General features: G+C 30.6%; 1 protein-coding gene across 2 annotated transcripts in view; it reads right to left on the minus strand.

Annotated features, from left to right (window-relative positions):
* The window catches only part of anne (anne boleyn), a 133,241-nt gene that overhangs the window by 27,611 nt on the left and 85,099 nt on the right, over window positions 1-20,531 (minus strand). For both annotated transcript variants that reach the window (XM_067278982.1, XM_067278981.1), the window contains exons 5-12: window positions 18,836-18,950; window positions 18,568-18,737; window positions 18,419-18,488; window positions 18,195-18,329; window positions 14,614-14,680; window positions 9,561-9,692; window positions 7,755-7,931; window positions 6,295-6,440 (exon numbers count right to left, since the gene is read on the minus strand). In XM_067278982.1, the coding sequence (XP_067135083.1) occupies window positions 6,295-6,440; window positions 7,755-7,931; window positions 9,561-9,692; window positions 14,614-14,680; window positions 18,195-18,329; window positions 18,419-18,488; window positions 18,568-18,737; window positions 18,836-18,950 (1,012 nt within the window). The remainder of the gene's footprint in view (window positions 1-6,294; window positions 6,441-7,754; window positions 7,932-9,560; window positions 9,693-14,613; window positions 14,681-18,194; window positions 18,330-18,418; window positions 18,489-18,567; window positions 18,738-18,835; window positions 18,951-20,531) is intronic.

The raw sequence follows: 20,531 nt of genomic DNA on the forward strand, positions 1-20,531 counted from the left end.
TACCCTAGTAACGGTCATCGACGTTCGTATCACTAACTGGTATAACGGTCACAACGGACGTTAATGGACTCGGAAACGAAGTGAATGGTGACGTCATCGATCTAATTCAACAGGACCTTCAGTTTTGGACTCTTTTGACAATTATTCAGTGTTGGCTTAAACCATGATCACCACTGTGGTATCTACTGTGTATTGAGTTAATTGTATAAGTTTAAGTCTAGATTAAGTTAGTTATAGTACTATTTTCTTCCCTCTGTGCGGTTGGGCCACAAGTCTGGCAGTACAGAGTCATTGGAACCTAAGTTCATCTGTCCAACACACTCTTCAGCTTTGGGGCTCTAGGTATACACAAGTAGTGGGGTACCTTTTTACAATTTGATTATGGACGACACTATTAGGGAACCAAGGGTCACTCTTGTACCTCATGAGGAGGAAGACGCCACAAGAACAATCCTGGAAAATATAACTGGAAAGGAGACCCTGGAAACCAAATTAATAAGAGAGGCAGGCGACTTATTAGGAAAAATAATGAACCTATGCCCGGAGCATGGAAATAGTACACTTAGGGTTCAGCATAGAGCAGAAATCAGAAAACATGTAACAAAAATGTACGGATATCTCAACCAAATGTTCGGAATAATAGAAGGAATTAGAGAAAATACCAGACCGATACAATCTATAACCAGCAAACCATCATACAGCGAAATAACCAAAAGAAACATATTACAAAGTACTACAACAAAAAATATTCAACAAATCAATCGACAAAACAATAAACTCAGAAGGAGCAGAAGGATTGCATGCAGTATTGATATACCCTAAAGAACAAGAGGAGAGCGTATCGACTGATATGAAGAAAGTAACAGAAGAAATTAAAAAACACATCGAACCACATCGTTTAAAAATAAAGGTTAAAACTGTAAGAGAAGTCAAAAACAGAGGAATATGTATTCGAGTGGGGAACAGAAAAGATAGTGAAAGACTAGAAAAAGCCATTAAAGAAATTCCAAATTTAGATAAAAAAGTTACTTGTAAACAATACAAGGGAAAAAAACCTAGAATTATACTGTTGAACGTGCCACAATCTGTAACAGAAGACAACATAGTGCCATACATATATGAGCAAAATGACCTATGAGAAAACACAGACAAAGACACCTTCAGAGAGGAATGTCAAATACGAACGGTCATAACGAGGGGAAAAACTAATGAGAACTGCAGACATGTTGTATTGTCAGTGACACCTAAGTTAAGGAACGTCTTCATACGGGAAAGATACATCTCCATCAGCTGGGCCATCATCAAAGTCGATGATTTTGTCCCAATTTTACGTTGCTACTGATGTTGTGGTGTGGGCCATATGGCAAAAAACTGTACAGGGCAACAACACTGCACTCATTGTGGCAGTGACCACAGATACACAGAATGTGACAGGAAACAGGAACCGCCACAATGTATCAATTGTTACAAAAATAATAAAGAACTGCCATAAAACAAAAAACAGCCCACCAACCATGTGGCATTACACCCAAACTGCCCGTATATAAGAAGAACAAAGATAGCAGCCATCAGGAAAACAGATTATGGACTATAACTGCAACCAATGTAACACTCTGACAACTTACCCAACACAGTCTCAACAAGAAGAACGAACTGGAATAATCAAAATACTTCAAATTAATGTACAAAAAAGCAAAGCAGCAAGCTCTCTAGTTATAAAAACAGCAAATGATATGGACATAGACTTAATAACAATCCAAGAACCATACATCGTAAACAATAAAATCGTAAGATTCAATAGTTGGAGAGTGATGGCCAACAACAAACACGGCAGGCAAAAGAGTGGAATAATAGCTCGAAAAGAAAACATCGATATTGCACTCATCCTACACCTCAGCAATGAAAACATAACGACAACAATAATCCAACAACAGGAACCCATTTTCCTCCTTAGTATCTACTTTTCACCATATGAGAAAGACGAGAAATGTATAACCGACCTGGAAATTATACTGAAACAACTAAAAGGACAACACATAATAGTAATCGGAGATGCCAACGCAAAGTCGGCAACATGGTTTCACCAGAAAGAGGATAAGAGAGGAAGACTGCTAAACAACCTAATGGACGAACTAGATATGGTTTCATCCAATATGACAACTCACCCAACTTTCTATACCGGCTTTGCTGAAGGCTGGACTGACATTGTGCTAAACACAGGAAATCTCAGCCATAAAATCGAAAACTGCGAAACATTACTAAAAACATCAGCAAGCGATCATAGATATATTCTAACCGAAATCCACTTAACTTCAACAAATACCAGCAACAACAACAACTACAGTAAAATAACAAATTGGGACTTATTTAAGGAAAACTTTGCAATACAATGGAGAGCATACCAACCTTACAGGGTAAACAACAAACAGGAACTAGAGAAGTACGTGGATGATATAACGACAATAATTAAAAATGCAAAAGCTGAGGCAACCACCACCAAGAAAATAAATAAAAAAAGAACAATCTGGTGGACAATAGAACTAACTAATTCAAAGAAAGAAATTAGAGCGACAAGGAAAAAACTAATAAAAAGCGCAAACGAAATCGACAGAGAAAATCTCAGGAAAGAATACAACAGAAAGCTGCAAAATTACAAGAAAGAGATAAATAAACAAAGAACAACAGCATGGAGAGATTTCTGCGGGAAAATTAACAAAAACGACCCATGGACTGAACCTTACCAAATTATCTTCAAAAAACGAAAAAAGACATATATCCCAGATATAATTACAAACGACGATAACGAAATAACAATAAAGGAAAATATCCAAAGAATTCTAGATCACCACTTCCCGAAGGATGACATGACAACGGAAACAACTATTCACACGGAAATAAGAAAACAATCCCTACAACCATCTTCAAACAACAATGATAGACCCTTCACCTTCAAAGAGGTACAACAAGCAATTAAATCCCTAGCAAACAACAAATCGCCGGACTTAGATGATATTACGGCAGAAACTATCAAGGAAGTACATAAGAAAATTCCTATTGCAATGGTACATTTATTTAATGAATGCCTCAGGTTGGGAGTTTTTCCCACAAAATGGAAACAGGCAAACATAAAATTGATTCCGAAAACTGAAAACCCCAATAAACCAGACGACTATCGCCCCATCAGCCTACTACCGGTGATGGGGAAAATTCTCGATGGGCTCTTAATTAAAAGAATAAACTGGCACCTCTATAAAAATGGACACATGAACAAAAACCAATATGGCTTTAGACAAGGAAATTCAACAATACAAGCTGCAACAAAAGTAAAAGAATTCGTTCTCAGGGCATGGGGAAAAGGCCAGCACGCACTACTAATAAAAATCGATTTCAAGAAGGCGTTTGACTACCTCTGGTGGCCTGTCGGTTTTCAAAAGACTTAACGAAACGCAATGCCCACAAAATATAAAGGCCATAATACAAGATTACCTAGACGACCGTCGAGCAGATTACCATACCAAAAGCTTTAGCATCACTAGACAAATCGAAAGAGGTTGCCCACAGGGCTCCAGAGCCGGACCAGGCCTCTGGAACCTTGCTTTTGATACATTATTGGACGAAAACCCTGACACTGATAACACACGAATTCAGGCGTTTGCGGATGACCTGCTGGTTATGGTGGTACACCAAAACTGTGACAGACTCAAAGAGGAAGCGAACAAAATATTAGACAAAATTAACGAATGGAGTCAACGTAATAAACAACCTATTAACCATCACAAAAGTGAAGCCATTGTCTGCACGCGGAAAAATAAGAGAACACAATTAAAAAAGTCAATTGGCATAAAAATAGGAAACAACAACATCAAGAATGTTCAAAATATGAAATATTTGAGAATTTACTTTGATAGGGCATTGAGCTGGAAGACTCATATAGAAGAGACCTACAAAAAAATAATCGGGAGAGCCAACTGGTTAGAACACCTAAATAGAAACACATGGGGGATGAATACCAAAAGCACGAAGCTCATCTACAAGGGGGCGATCGAGCCGGCAATTTTATACGGCGTCCAAGTGTGGGGGGAAGCAATAGAAAAAATTCATAATAAACGTCGCCTTCTAGCCATACAAAGGAGAGCAGCCATCAGATGTTGCAGAGCTTACAGAACCGCCCCAACAGATGCCCTATTAATCTTGGCAAATATCAAACCAATTCACTGGAAGGCAAAAGAATTAATCTGGGAATGGAACCTCAAAACAAGCAATCTAATTAGGTTATCAGAGGAAGAAAAACAAAACCAAATCAAAAATGGCGCTCTCCCCAATGACAAACAACTGATTGACAATATCATCAACTATGATACAGAGGAAGTTGAGAAAACGAAAGCAATAGTGAATCCTGCACAAATCGAAACATACGAGATAAGTCTCGGAAATCAGGAAATCAGAAACAACACACACTGGAAGATATTCACTGACGGGTCTTCTACACCCTCAGGAGTTGGGAGTGGAATAGTAATAAAAGATAACAATAACAAAACCAGATACCAAGCATCAATCCGGCTCGAGAGGCACTGCACAATTATGCAAGCTGAGATGTTTGCCATATTCAAGGCCCTTAAACACATACAACAAAATAAAAACCAGTACAAGAATCCGATTGCGTTATACACGGATAGTAAGGCAACTCTACATATACTAGAAGAAAAACGAAGAAACTCCAAACTGGCAAACGAACTAATTACCCTAGCGGATCTTTTGAACGAACACCAAAAGATTAACTTCAATTGGATTCGAGCCCACCGAGGTAACGAATATAACGAATTAGCCGATAAACTAGCCAAACGGGCTACAACATCAGACACAGAAACTGGTTACAAAAGGCTCCCGCACAAAGAAATAAAACGGAAAATTCAAACCATCACGACCAGTCTTTGGCAAGAGGAGTGGACCCACTCACAAACGGGTAGACAGTGCTACAAATTTTTCCCAAACATCACGAACAGAATTAAAAACAAGCACTTCAATCCATCCTTTGGAATAACTCAGTGCCTCACACAACACGGGAACTTTGGTTCCTATCTCTTCCGTTTTCGGAAAATTGACAATATGTACTGCGAAACAGACGAGGATAAAGAAGACAACGTGTACCACTACTTATACGAATGCAAAAAATACGAGAAAGAACGGGAACAATTCCAAATGAAATGCCTATATGCAGGATTCAACTGGCCTCCAAAGGAAACAGAAATTGTGAACAATAAAACCTTGTTTAGAGCACTCGAACAATACATTCGAGACACAGAAACTCTCATACGGCCATATCATCGACAGAAGATTCGGACACAGGATGATACTCGTGAAACCGAACAAAATACAAGCGAAGACGAGGAAGGAGAAGAACATAGCACAAACTCAACAACTGAGGACAGCGACTGAAAGGAACCCGACCCACGTAGTCTGCCCAATAAAACAACGAAAAGAAGAATAAATGATACTAGTAATTCTGCTATAAACAAGTGTGTCAAGTACAGTTATAACTCACATCAATTGCTTGGTCGACTGTCTCCAAACTGCACCATTGTAAGTCCAATTGTTGGAACCCACGACTGAGTGATCTCTCAGAAACCCAAGCCGGGTTTCATATTGTAAATATTGTAAATATGTTTTGTTTGCGAAAGTGGAATAAGTCCTTCCACAATTACTCTACAATTGTATTTTTGTTACTTTGTAAGACACTAATATTACTGTACCCTTGGTATTTTGAATTCGGAGACGCAGGTGCCCATAAGTCCCATGGGAGCCTCAAGGTTGCTTTTTTTTTCCCAACTTTCCTATCTTTCTTTATTTCCTCTTCCATCTAATCCCCTAACTCCTCCCTCTTCTTTCCGTTTCTAACTCAGGGCTAAGTCTTTTGCTAAGATGAAGGACAGCCCTCTATTATCTTTGCAACCAGTCATATGACATGTAGCATTAGAGTTCCTTTCATACAATATACTATTAAATTTTATGAAATGATGGAAGATTAAATTAAAAGTGAAATAATAAACTATTTTAAGCAGTTGTATTCTCAAAATTATTTTAAAAATTTGAATCAAATATTTGAAAAATTCTGTTCATAAAGAATACAGATAATCTTTATAATTTTGGTTTATAACAATGAAACATTTTAAATGAAATAAAAATAAATTTAGAATCCTAATGAAAAGTAAATTCTTTTTGTAATATATGTATAAAATATAACTGAAAATAAATATAAAACTTTTTTCTTTTTTTAGATATAATTTTTTTTCTCACCTTAAGTACAACAGTGTATACAAATCCAATAATTGCAAATCCTGCTAGGCAACAAATAAATTTATGGACATGTCGATTAAATTTAAAATCAACAGGTTTTGGAAACATGATAGAGCGAACTAATTCTCCTTTTGCTGTTAAGAATCCTATTAAATAAAATAAGTAATTATATGTTACAAAATATTTATAAACAATTTTAACAACTTTCATTTTTTATTTCAAGATAAAAGTACATACATTTATTGGGGAATCAAATTATATAAAAGCATAAAAACTGTAAACAGTTTTAACAGATAGGAAAATATAGTGTATTATTAATTAATTAATACAAAAGGCATCAACTATTTACATTTTATTTTTATTGCTTTTGTAACAAGTGATGTAATTTCTCTTTGACATATTAAGATAAAATGAAAAAATTTATTGTATCAGTTTCCATCTTTCTAACAATTTTTTACATTATTTCTACACACAATTTATACTGGTCAATAGCCTGGTGAAGACCAAGTTTATGGTCAAAAATGTTCATTTTGTCTAAATCTGTTTGTGCTGGGATATAGAAAAGTTTTTTTTTGTGTGTTGATTTATCCTTTCCAAGGATTGTGCAAGAAGTTGTCATACTATTTCTATGATATCCTTTGACTATTATATCTTATTAATTTAATATGTAAATAACCTGCTTTTGGCATTTGTTAATTATATGTATTTATGCAAACAAACATAAATACAGTGTAATTTTAGAGAAATTATTTAAAATAAACTTTCCTAAAGACTGTTTTGTAAGATACTATACAGTCAAACCTGTTTTTATGCGGGGGATAGGGACCGCATTAAAAAAAACGCATTAAAAAAATCTCACGAAACTTCACGAATGGCTGTAAATAATAGTTTTCGCGACACAATTAAAAAATATTTGTTTTATGCGGTCAACAGGGACCGCATAAAAAAAGTCTCACATAGAAAATAACTCAAAACCGTACGAAATAGAATTTATTGACAACAGATGTCAGCACTTGACTGCATCGTCTGGTCTATCGTCTGTTTTACATATTTTTGTCCAGGTGGTGTTTTGTTGACTTAAAAAGTAAATTATTTCATTTTTCGCATATTCATGCAATAATATTACTATAATAAGTGCATTTATGCTATAATAAGTTTATTTAGCTATAATAAGTCAACGTAAGACATGACGAATCGCACGAGACTAGTCGCCAACTATACCGCACAAATTAAATATTCGCATTAAAAAAATCGCACATAAAAAGAGTGCATAAAAACAGGTTTGACTGTATATTCTTATTACAAGGTTACATTATAAATTATCTAAATAATATAATTTATCTTAAAACTCATATGAAAATAGACAGAGACAGTTAATAAAGATGAAAATATAGCAAATTCCTTTCCAATTTAAAGATATAATAATAATAATAAGTATTACTTTTTATTTTAATTTTTACCTGTTCTTATTACAACCGCTTTCACTTTTTCACTTCCATAGTATCGTGTTTGTATAACTTTGGTCCCACAGAATAATGTATGCCGAGCATGTTCTTTAGGATGGAAAGATTTATCTTGATAAACTTTACCAATGCCAGGATTTGGAAGGGGAGTTTTAGTAACTGGAACACTCTCACCTTAAATTTTAAAAAATGGTTATGATTCAAACATTATAAGAATGTAATATCTAAAAAAACTAAATAGAACAGAAAAAAAATCTTATATTAAATTGAATTACAGTATATGAGTCATTTATTTTAAAAGTAGCCTAAGTCCATTTACCTTTAAATTGGGATATTTAAGGGGTTTGCATTTTAATTAATTTAAAAATATTGGTAACTGATAACATAATGGTAATATAATGTTTTCGTGTTTCTGAAAGTGTTTAATTTACTTAACCAATCAGTATAATAAACATTATTTAAAAAATAACATGTGTTTGTTGGCCATAAATAAACTTAAGCCACTTTCAAAATTATGAAATATTTTTTTTAATTTTTGAAAAAGCTCAAATCCCTTGAAAAAAAATATAATACCCTTAAAATAAATAAAGCAATACAATATATTGTGTTATAAAGCTTTTACTTTTTCAGCACATTTTTATGACTGTAATAATCCTGGGGTACAAAAAATAAATTATTTTTTCTTAATGCCATTTCTACAACTCTGAAACCTCTATCATTCAGCAGAAATGAATGACCTGATAACAGGAACTTATGATCAATGGCATCTATATTATGTTTGGCAGATTGGACAACTTTTAACCATGTTAAAACTAATTTTATATTCCTATTTTATCCTGTACACATATTATGGTATGCTATAATATGTTTTTCATTTCTAAGATTTCTTAGATGTTTCAGAATACATGATGCTACTTCCTGTGCAACTCTGGATGCAACTGTTTTATCTCAGAGATACATGTAAACATTTTTATTATGGAAATTATGAAAATCTAGATTTAAAACATACATACTACACTTGTAATATGCAACTGAAATAGTAAACTTTGGGTAAGGCAGTGTTTTTGCAAGTCGAAAGAAAAACTGAAATAGTTTTCTACTTATTAAGAGAAGCAAGAATTATTTTTTTATTTTTATCTGTTACTTGTATATTATTATTATATTCTTTATAAATTTTTTATTTAATAATATTGTTAATACGTATGTAATTACAAAAAATAATCTCCTTAATAAATCCTTAGTTATAAAATCTATAAAGTAGCTTCTTCAGTAGATCACTTGATCATCTGCATGCAACTTTGTGCAAATTAATTGAGTCATCAACCTGATGGTCATTATTTTATTTATTTAGCATACTGGTTTTACCCATGATGTGAGATGAAGGTCACTAAATATGACTGAAAACTGATTAATAAACCGTTTTTCTTTTTATTACTGTTGCAAATGATTGAGTAATCCTAAGTTATGTTATTCTAATACACATTTCTTTAAAACTCTATAAAGAAATCTTTAAATTAGGTTAAAAAAAATTCAGATAAGTAAACTCTTGAATTAGTAACTATTTTAACTTATAATAAATATATCCTTAAAAATTTATCCTAAAAATTCCCCTAAAAAATTACTTTTGTGTAATTTCTTTAAGTTTATGTTACCACAGAATCATATGTAGAATGATTTTGCATCAGAAAATTTTTTAGTTTCTTTTGTTGATGCAATATTGTTCAACATCTGATTCTATAACTAGTGTTGAAAAATTACAAACACTTCACAAAAACTTTTCAAAACAAATATAAAAATTATTACCAGTCAGCATGCTTTCATTAACAATGCAATTTCCACTGATCAACACAGCATCACATTGCATGATGCAACCTCTCTTTGGTATTACAATTACATCACCAGGAACAAGATGTTCTGAAGGTATAGTCTCATATTCTAAATATAATATAAAAACACTATTTAATAATTTTTAAAATAAATACAATCAATTTACAAAAATCATATATTTAAAGTATTTAATTTAAAGAATTGCTTCATGCCAACATTATATTCCAGAAATTAAAATATTGATTTCTTAAACATTTTCAAATCATTTCTGATTAATTATTGTGTTAAAAAAACTATTGAACATTATATATATGAAAAGATAAACTTCAAAATGGAAAATTTCAAATGTTTATAAATATATTTTTAGTGAAGAGTTAAGCTGCAATCCCACTTATGAAATGTACAAAGAAATAACTTCACAACAAATAAGAATTGGAAAGTAATACTAATAAAAACCACATTCAACTAGAGCCTTTTTTTGTTTCCAGTACTGTAGTTGAGATCTTCCTCAGGTCTACGTGAAATGGAATGCATTTTGAATGTTAACATATTTTGAAAAAACGAAACTTTTTGAATAATTAAATGCAAAAATTGTGCAGTACCAATATAACTACAGAAAAAGTACCTAAAAAAGTAAAAAGTAAGCATTAAAAAATATTAAAAAACTGATGCATCCAGCATATTATCATGATGACACATCATGTTATGTGTTTGCATTGTTGTTGTCCTCATGTACATATAGTGTTTTCCAAGCATATGACAGGCATTGACCCTCTTTAAAGTTGATACAATGGCCCTTGTACCTGATTTAAAAATTTCTATGGCCTCCAGGGTTTTTATGTACTCAGGATCCCTAAATGTTTTGATTATAGTTGCCTCATGGAGTAGAGCGTGCACATTGTTATCAGATGCGTAAGTGGCCAGGGTGGTGCTGTTTTTCTTTTTATTTATATCAATATTTGTGTTCTGCTATTCTAATTTTGAGCAAGCGAGCATAAGGTTAAGTCTATATATTCCAGGTTGTTACCAAATCTATCATCTCTCACAGGAACTTTGTAAACTCCTGGAATTCTGAGCAAGTAGTTATGATCCTTCCAGTTTTTAAGAAAATTAAAGATGGCACAGTTATGTCTGAATGTTAATTCTATACCCCTGTGTTGCTTACAATTAAGGTACACAATTAACATTCAGACATAACCATACCATCTTTATTATCCTTAAAAATGGGAAGGATCGTAACAACTTGCTCAGAATTCCAGGAGTTTACAAAGTTCCTGTGAGAGACAATAGATTTGATAACAACTTGGAATATATAGACTTAACCTTACACTCGCTCACAAATAGAATAGTGGAACAAAAGTATTGATATATCAATAAATAAAAAGAAAAACAGCACTGCCTTGACAACTTACACATCTGATAATGATGTGCACTACTCGATGAGGTGACTATAATCAAAACATCTAGGCATCCTGAGTACATAAAAACCCTGGAGGCCATAGAAATTTTTAAATCAGAGATCAAGGGCCAATGTATCAACTTTTAATGCTTACTTTTTGCTTTTTCTGGTACTTTTCCTGTAGTTATGTTGATATTGCACAATTTTTTGTATTTATTCAAAAAGTTTCATTTTTTCAAAATACATTAACATTTCAAAATGCAATCCATTTCACAGAGACCCAAAGATCTTGACTAGATCAAAAATGTTTGTCTTTAAACATTTTATTACCATTAAAGAGTACTGGAAACAAAAAAAAAAAAAAAAAAAAAAGCTCTAGTTGAATGCAGTTTTTATTAATATGAAATGCACTATGAAAAACTAATACAGAAACTGCAACTGAAATGGAAAATAAAAAATTTCTGTTTCAGTTGCACGGAAAGAGTCCAGAAAATAGAGCTAAAAAATGCATAACTTTACTTTTCAGTAAACAAAAAGAAATTTTTAAACCAATAACAAATGACTTGAAATATGTCATTATGATGATTTTGTTCACTAAGCCATACATAGTAGGTAGTAGTGGTCTCATCAAAATCTTTCTTTTCTTAATTTCACTTCTTCTTTTTTTTTTTTTTTATATATGTTTGAAATAATGCACAAAATGAAAGGAACTGTACATATTTTAAATAAGCAGCAAGTACTTTCATGTCAACCATGTTACTGTCCATCTTGAAATTACACATTTATTTTCATATTATTTCACTGGCACCAATAATAGATGTTATTTGAATTCCTGTTTGTTACAAATCAGGTACCTACCATTTTGAAAAAACAGAATCAACATGTAAACAGAATTTTTCTATATTGAGTGTCATAGCAGTGTCTATGCACCAAGTAAAAAGTTACCAACTGACTATATATATACAGGAATCAAAGTTGCTGATTTTTGGAGGCTGATTTCTCCACCCCAAATGCCTATAGTAATTTTGAATGTCTCATTCAAAAGATAATTGTTTTCTTAGGTACCATGCAAAATTTTAATTTTTCCATAAAGGGTTGCTGAACCATAAACAATTGAAAAATGAAAAATATCACAAAAATAGCTGTATTTTCTTCTTTTTCTTCAACTGGAACTGCAAACTCTCCTAGAGAAAACTACTGGGTCTAGAAAGTTCAAATTTTAAACATAAACCTCACTCATCATCAGTGAGATACTCATGAAATTTCTAGGTCTACAGGTCATTCATGTGAGTTCCCCATAATGCTATTTTAATTTTATAGTTTAATTTTATGCTTGTATGAATGAAATTGCATTGAAATGACCAATTTTTATTCAAAATGTCATCTAAGATAACAAAAGCTCAAATTTATGCAAATTAAAATTTTTTATAACAGTTTTACTAAATGGCATATAGAAAGCATTTGGTTGGTGGCCATTGCTGAGTGCTGACCAAACTGTATGTCATTGTCTTATGTCCAAAGAATTCATATCCAAACAAAAACATTTAGGATGTAAAAAAAATTATAACAATTTAGATAACAGTCAAACTTTTTTCTTAGTTTTTCTTTGGTAAAGGTAAGTTTGGCACTTTAAAGCAAAATGTAGGAAACGATAATAAAAGTCTTGTGGGTCCACTTTAAAGTGCCAAGCTTATCTTTACCAAAGAGAAACTCCCAAATAAAAATATTTGACTGTTATCTAAAATTTGATCACATTCAAGTTAATATCCACAAGGGTGTTAGGGTTATGCAAATATATTTGATTTTCCAGTTCGATGAGCTCATGTAGAGTTCTATATTTTAAACCCTTGCTGTATTTGAATGACTTATTTAAACATATTCTTTGTATTCTTCCTCTCAAGGATTTGCATTCTTCTGGTATCCTGATTTGAAAGATCGACATTGGATACACTCCATTCAATTTGCACTCATTCAGAATTATGATCAGCATGGAAATATATGATAAAAAATAACGCAGAAAAAATATAATATGTAACTCACACTCTGTCGATTTAATTATATATATTGTGTTGGTATATTTGTATTTTATTTTATTTTATTCTATTATTTTAATTAGTTCATTTTAATGTATTTATACTATTTGTTACATTTTTGATATATTTGATATTTCAATGAGATGTTTGAAACAGTTACAAAAAATTTGAATTTCTTTTCAGCTAATCATTCAAACCTGGAATCAATACAAAAATGTTCCAGAGAATTCAAAATACCTGATGATGGCCTGTAGATCAGGTTGAAAATGTTTGTAAAACAATAAATATTGGTTCTCAGAGACATAAGGTGTGTGTGTCATAGTATTTAAAGAATCTGAGTATATATTGAAATGTAAAATGGTGTCACCGGCCAAGTTTTATAAGAGATCTAGGAAGCTATCAATTAAGATTGTGAAGATGAATTCCAAGTTAGAGTTCCTGAATGAGTGCAAATCGAATGGAGTGTATCCAATGTCAATCTTTCAAATCAGGATATCGGAAGAATGCAAATCCTTGAGAGGAAGAATACAAAGAATATGCTTAAATAAGTCATTCAAATACACCAAGGGTTTAAAATATAGAACTCTACATGAGCTCATTGAACTGGAAAATCAAATATATTCACATGACTCTAATGCTCTTGTGGATATTAATTTGAATGTGATCAAATTAACAGACCAGGTGCAACTGAGTTTAAAGAAGTACAATAGGAAGCTAAAGTGTTATCTAAAATTTCATAATTTTTTTACAGAATTTTTTTACATCTCAGATATTATTGTTTGAATTTTCTATTTTCATTTTCCATCACAATTTTTCCATAAGTGAAACCTAGGGTTTATAGATAACCTGAAGCCATTTCAGAAATAATTTAATGCTTAGAATATAACATTGATTTTGAATTTTCAAAAAAAAATGACATATCACATCAAAAAATAAACAAAAGTTATTTTGAAAATATCAAAAATATCCAATTTATAAGCTTAAAAAACAATATCTTCAGGAAATATCAAAATATTTTTGATTCTCTTCAGTAGAAATGTGAAATTTTATAACTTCTACAATCTTCTCTTAATCCATAAAGAACATAAAAAGTATACACAATTTGAAAAAAATATTAAAAACATTTTGTAAATATTTTTAAGATCCATTGTCAGTTGTTGCATTTAATTTACTGTAAGTTTTCTAAAAAATCATTTTAGCTAACTTATTTTTGAATAGTATAAAATAGAATTCACAAAGAGAATATCTTAAAACTTTTCAGTCTCCAAGTATGGAGACTGAAAAGTTGATCCTTTACAATTTTCTACTTAAAATTTCTGATTTTCAATACTTATATATAACATTTATATGAGGAAGAATGCATTTTTCAATCATCAAAAGTTAAAAACTCCAAGTTCAATTTTTAATTGTTTGATCATAACTAGAAATTATTAAAAAGAAATTAATAGCTCTTAAAGCAATTTAAATTTCAAACACATTTTTGTTAAATGAATATTTTTGAATTAGATTTTCAGACAGTGAATATTTAATATTGTAATCTATAATGAAATCTGAATTCAGATATGTTGGAATATATAATTCAATTTCATTAGTTTACCTTCTTTTCCTCTCCAAACATTAACAACATCTGTAGCATGAACAGTATCTCGTAAAGTCCTCTGATTCTGAAAAATATTTTAAACATTTTAACATTGATTAAAAATTTGTAGTGCACATATTTTGTACAGAAATATATTATAATTGTATTCTCAACTTCTTTTAAAACCGCTAACTAAAACTTAACTAAAACATTGGTCAAGTAGACACCAATTAAAAATATATCTTAAAAAATTTAAGATATCATATGTTTTTGCTAATGATATTTGGCTTTGAATGGTACAATTTCTTAAACTGTGCCATTCACAGCTGAATATAAAATGGTAATCTGCCAACAAATCAACCTTTGCAAAAAATGGACCAAATATCTTAAACCGCATTTTAAAACCGCTAACTAAAAATTAACTAAAACAGCTAATTAAGTATAATTTATTATTTCTGAATAGTAATTTTAAACTTTACAAAAATGTTCAATTTATAATATTATTAGTACTTCAGTACAAAAAGTAATAAAGCAAAACAAACAAAATATATGCAGTTTATGAAAAATTTCTTTCTACATTAATAATTGGCCAAGGAAAAATAATGAAATCTCTTCCTGGCCAATTAAAGCATTTTTTGTGACTTATCAACAGAATTCAAACACTTTCAAGTTATTATCACTGCAAAATCATCAAGTTCATTTACATACTGCATTTTTTAAATCCGTTACACTTTATTATCACATAAAAGCAATTATTCTAGCATTTTTACAAAATTTTTTAATTAAACAAGTCTTATATTAACTCTTTTGGACGTTAAGGTTAGCAACTCTGATAACATGCGGGAGCATTACAACCTGTCTAACACAGATCACTTTTCAAATATTAATATTAGACCAGTATTAATTAGTAGTCATTGACTAGCCTCTCTCGAATTACTTCAATCCCCTTCCGCAGTGGTTCCTTTTTTCTATCAGACCAGTGGCATTTGAATAGAAAAATTACATAATACAAGGTTACCAGCCTGCATTTAATGTTTTAAGTGGTTTTTGAGAATGCTGAGTTTAGATATTTGGTCCATTTTTTGCAAAGGTTGATTTGTTGGCAGATTACCATTTTATATTCAGCTGTGAATGGCACAGTTTAAGAAATTGTACCATTCAAAGCCAAATATCATTAGCAAAAACATATGATATCTTAAATTTTTTAAGATATATTTTTAATTGGTGTCTACTTGACCAATGAAATTTTGCCATTTCATACCATCTAAGTATTGCAATAAACATGACAATGGTAGATTAAATTCACCAAACTCTCTATATGGCTTTTGTTTTAATGTTTCTTATATTATAGTATTTGATTTATATAACTACAAAGGTTATCTTACATAAGGGTTTATCACACCAAGTGACCAATCTAATGCAGTTTAAAAATTCTTTATTCCTCTACTGTACACAATTTAAAGAATTTTTAAAATGTGTTAGATTAGGCACTCGGTGTGATAAACTCTTACGCAAGATAACCTTTGTAAATATAAATTAAATATTGTAATATAATATAAGGGAGAAGTATGAAATAATCTAATAATCATAATGTTTCTTATTATTTTTTGCCTGGGCAACATCAGGCTTACCTGTTAGTAAACTAATATTTTTACTATGATAAATAAAATTTAAGTAAAACATTTTAAACCCATTTGAATGCTTTTCTGGTAATGTAAATGGGTTTTGTAAGTGGAGACTATTTGGAGTGGAGCCCAAATTTATATGGGATTTTCTTTTACACACTATCTGTTGACATGCACCTCTTGCATAAAAGAACATACTACACTGTTTATAGTTACGTTATTATGTAAATGAGTTGATTATAAATATTGACTTAGTTAACACTTTCTGAAATTAAAATTTATTAGTTAAATCACATCACAATATTTTAATCAATTACTGAATATCAATATTAATTTATCAAAAGAGATCTACTTAGGTCAAGGACAGATAAAGAAAACATAAATTTTTCAAATAATTTTTGATGAAAAAGTGTTAACATGCAACTCATCAATTCTTTTCTTCATCAATACTATTTTAATCACCGATATCAAATCAATCAAATAAAGTGAAACATCTATAATAAATTGTTTCTTCATTAAATGTCATTGTAATCTATTATTTTATCAGGCTGTCATTCTCAAACTCAAGATCAAATGTATAAATCATTAGTATATAACTCTTTATTTGACATTTTTCAATATAGTCCTAACTATAGAGGTGAACAAATGATGGTACAGTGATACCATCATTTGTTCGTTGATAATCTGTCTGAAAACAATCAGCAAAATCTGAAACCGACAAAAACTGAGGCAATTATTTCCATATGAATCAATGTAAATCCAATTAATTCATTCTAGACACTCCAAAATACATACCAAAAACACATTTTATAGAGAATTAATATAGTGTTAAATGCTAAAAGCAATAAGAAATTAATATAAAAGTCTAATTAGCATAAAGATAAAAGATAAGATAATTAGCATTAAGATAAAAGCAATGGAATTGTTTGGCTAGACATGTGGGGTAATGTCTTGTCTTGTAGAAGCTAGCTGGACATGAGTTTCTAGCCTGTATTGCTCCATGATAAAGTGTGACGTAATTGTCATGTTATAGTAGTTCTATGCGTTTATGATGGTCGTATTGCAGGGAATAATGGCTTCCGGGAGGTTTGTTTAAGGGTAACTGGCCCCTATTCTGGCGTTACATATGTGGAGAAAACCTGAAAAATTTCATGTGGCCAGCCCGTCCTGATGAAGTGCAAACCCACGACCAAACTCCCAGTGTTCAGGGAACGGAATCGTTGGCCAATGGTGGGCTGTCACAGGGTAATGCTCACAAAACAAGAAATAATGCCACACTGAGCCGGAAAACACGTGGTCACCCTTTGTTTTCACAAAATTAGCAGCAAGGTTATTTGAGCACGCCAGTGAAATCCGAGGCAATCGACAAAAACTGAGACAAGTTTTTTGCAAAAATTCGATGAAAACTGAAACTGACGATAAACGAAGTCAACGAAAACCAAGGTATTACATAAGTATTAAACATCTTTACACCAAATTTTTATTTTTTAACTTAAAAAATTAGCTAAAATATAGGCCAAAAATAAACCAGAAATTTAGATTTATGACTGATTATTAAGTTAGATTTTCTATGAAATTACACAATCAAGTGTTTATTATTCTTACATATATCAGTTAGGGTAAAAAATATGCATATAAATTTTCTCAAAGTGATTATGATTCATACATGGAGCAAACTGTTAAGAAATATTATGTAACAAACACATTTGGAAGTTTATAAAATACATATTTTACCTATTATCTATTTAAAAACTGATATTTATGCTATATTATAACAAAAGTAAACAATTATTATTAAAAATTATTTAAATTTAACATGTCAAAAATTGTTAATTATTATATCTATTGTTTATATATTTGTTTATACACATTAATACAATTTTTTTTTAACTTTGTATCTTCTTTATCATCACTCAAAATTATCATATTAAGTAATTAATCTGTACATTATGTGAATATAACATGCATACATACTTTTCGAATCTGCATTACTCCTGTAGTTAAAGAAAGAACTGACATGATAATGATACAAGAAGCATAGTAGACATAGTCATCTAAGTACCAGATTATCATACTGAATACTTGGAAAATATAAAATGGTTCTAAAACCTACAAATAAAAAGTTATTAATTTTATGATTTTTTAAAAAAATATAATATACAAATTAATTAAATTAATCTATAAAATACTATACTCACCTCTTGAAATAAAATATGGATAATAGATTGAACATGAACAACAATATTATTATCACCATATAAAATTCTTCTGCAAAAGTACAGAAAAAAAATATGTGAATGAAATTAATATGATTTAATTAAAAATATTTTAATAATAATCAAACTACCTATAAACTTGTTCAGTTGAAGAAAGTCCAGTCTGGTGATGAAAAAATGAGCATGGTACATTTCTATCTAAACCTCTAAGTTTGACAAAAATTTTCAAAGTTGAATCCCATATGTATCGAACTTTTTTGTTATCAAAGTATAAAAGTGAATCAGTTATTTCAAACTGACCCTGAAAATTATTTATTATTATTTCAAATTAAATATAAAACAGAAAAATATGCATAACATATATTTTAAGAACAATAAAATAATTAATGAAGTTCATACTTCTGATCCAGGTTGAACAAGATGAACAGGAGGAATTTTTTCACCATTTATAGTAGTAAGGCTATTAGAATCTGTATTGGTAACATCATGCACAAGAGACAACATTGCAGATATACTACATTAAAAATAAAATTTATATTAATTAGTTTAAATATAAAAATACATGAGAATCAAACAAAACAAAGGAAAAAAGTTGATGATATGCTCTCATTGAACCTGAGTTATGTCAACTTTTTGACCTGAAAAAGTGTCAATTGATACTTTCTCAGAGCCATTCACATTTGACACCTCTTCCTCAACTATTAGTAATCCCCAGGGAATTTCGCCTTTGATACAATGAGGGACAACTGATTTTAGGCAGTTTTCATCTATTCCTAAGCCATTAGGATCAGTGTTTGTGTGCCTCTCTCCTCAATCAGATTTGTGTTTTTAAGCTTCATCTGCATTTCTCTTTGGATGCTATCCAATGTGAGGAATATTGTCTGAATTTGATATCAGAAACTGTTGGTCTGGGCTTTCCAATATGAGAAATATTTGCTAGGATTCAAAAGTATTGTAAATTGTAAACTCTCTCTCTCTCTCCAATCAAAACAAACATAAATGCAAACCCTATGTTTAACTTAATTGCACTCATTGAGACTGTTGTATGTAATGATTGCAATTCGACACAATAACAATTAAAATAAATATAATTATTATGCCTTTGTGTCCTTCAGATCAAAAATAATGTTCTCTATTTAGTTCACCTGTGAACTAGATAAAGAACATTATTTTTGATCTGTAAGACTAAATATCTGCATCCATAATTTCCAGTATAATAAGACCTGTTAATATATAGAAAGTACTAGTATACAAAATAAATTTTAAATAAAATAAATATAACTTTACAAAAATACTATCTTTATACTCTTTGCTTTTCCTTCATCTCTGGACCAATTTCAATACATTTCAAATTGACCATTGCATTTATTTTTGACAAAGTGATTTTTCTTGTATGCATTGTTGCACCACTTTGTCATCACTAGAGCATTAAAAAAATTTTAATATTCCAAATTTGCAACAATTAAAATCTTTGTTTATTTCATAACTGTTTTATTCAATTATCATGACTAATGCCTTTATTTGGTAATATTATTATTATTTTTTAATTTATAAAGCTTTAAATTCATGAATTTGACATCAATTTGTAACTTGCCAAATTTTTTATGGTCCACTTATTATTTCTGCAATACCTTCATTTTTCATATACAAAACATTCCTGTTTAGACAATCAATGACAAACTTTGATGTTTTTCTAAGTACAATAAAATAATTATATTGTAAGTTGACTGGCCTCTTACTGAGAGGGAAGAGTTTTTTAGTGAAGTAATAAAACACTTTGTGGTTTGTTTACATTAGAAGTGGGTGTAACTTGCTTCTCTCCTGGCATCCTCCTGCATAAGTAATAACATTTTACTACCCTGACCTTGAAAGACAACCTATAAATCTCTAATTACAAACAAATCCATGTCAATTTGTGAAACTTGAGATAATTTACAGTGAGTTGAAATTTGATGTTTATTTTTCTTCATTTTTTGAATCAGATTATATTTAAATAAATATCAAAAATGCATTTTTTTCTATCCACGAGTATTTTATACTGAAACATAAAATATATATTCTCTACAGCTGGCACTTCTTTAAACAAATATTGCAC

Source organism: Centruroides vittatus, unplaced genomic scaffold (genome assembly GCF_030686945.1).
Source record: "Centruroides vittatus isolate TY-2023 unplaced genomic scaffold, ASM3068694v2 contig_846, whole genome shotgun sequence".
NCBI lineage: Eukaryota > Metazoa > Arthropoda > Arachnida > Scorpiones > Buthidae > Centruroides > Centruroides vittatus.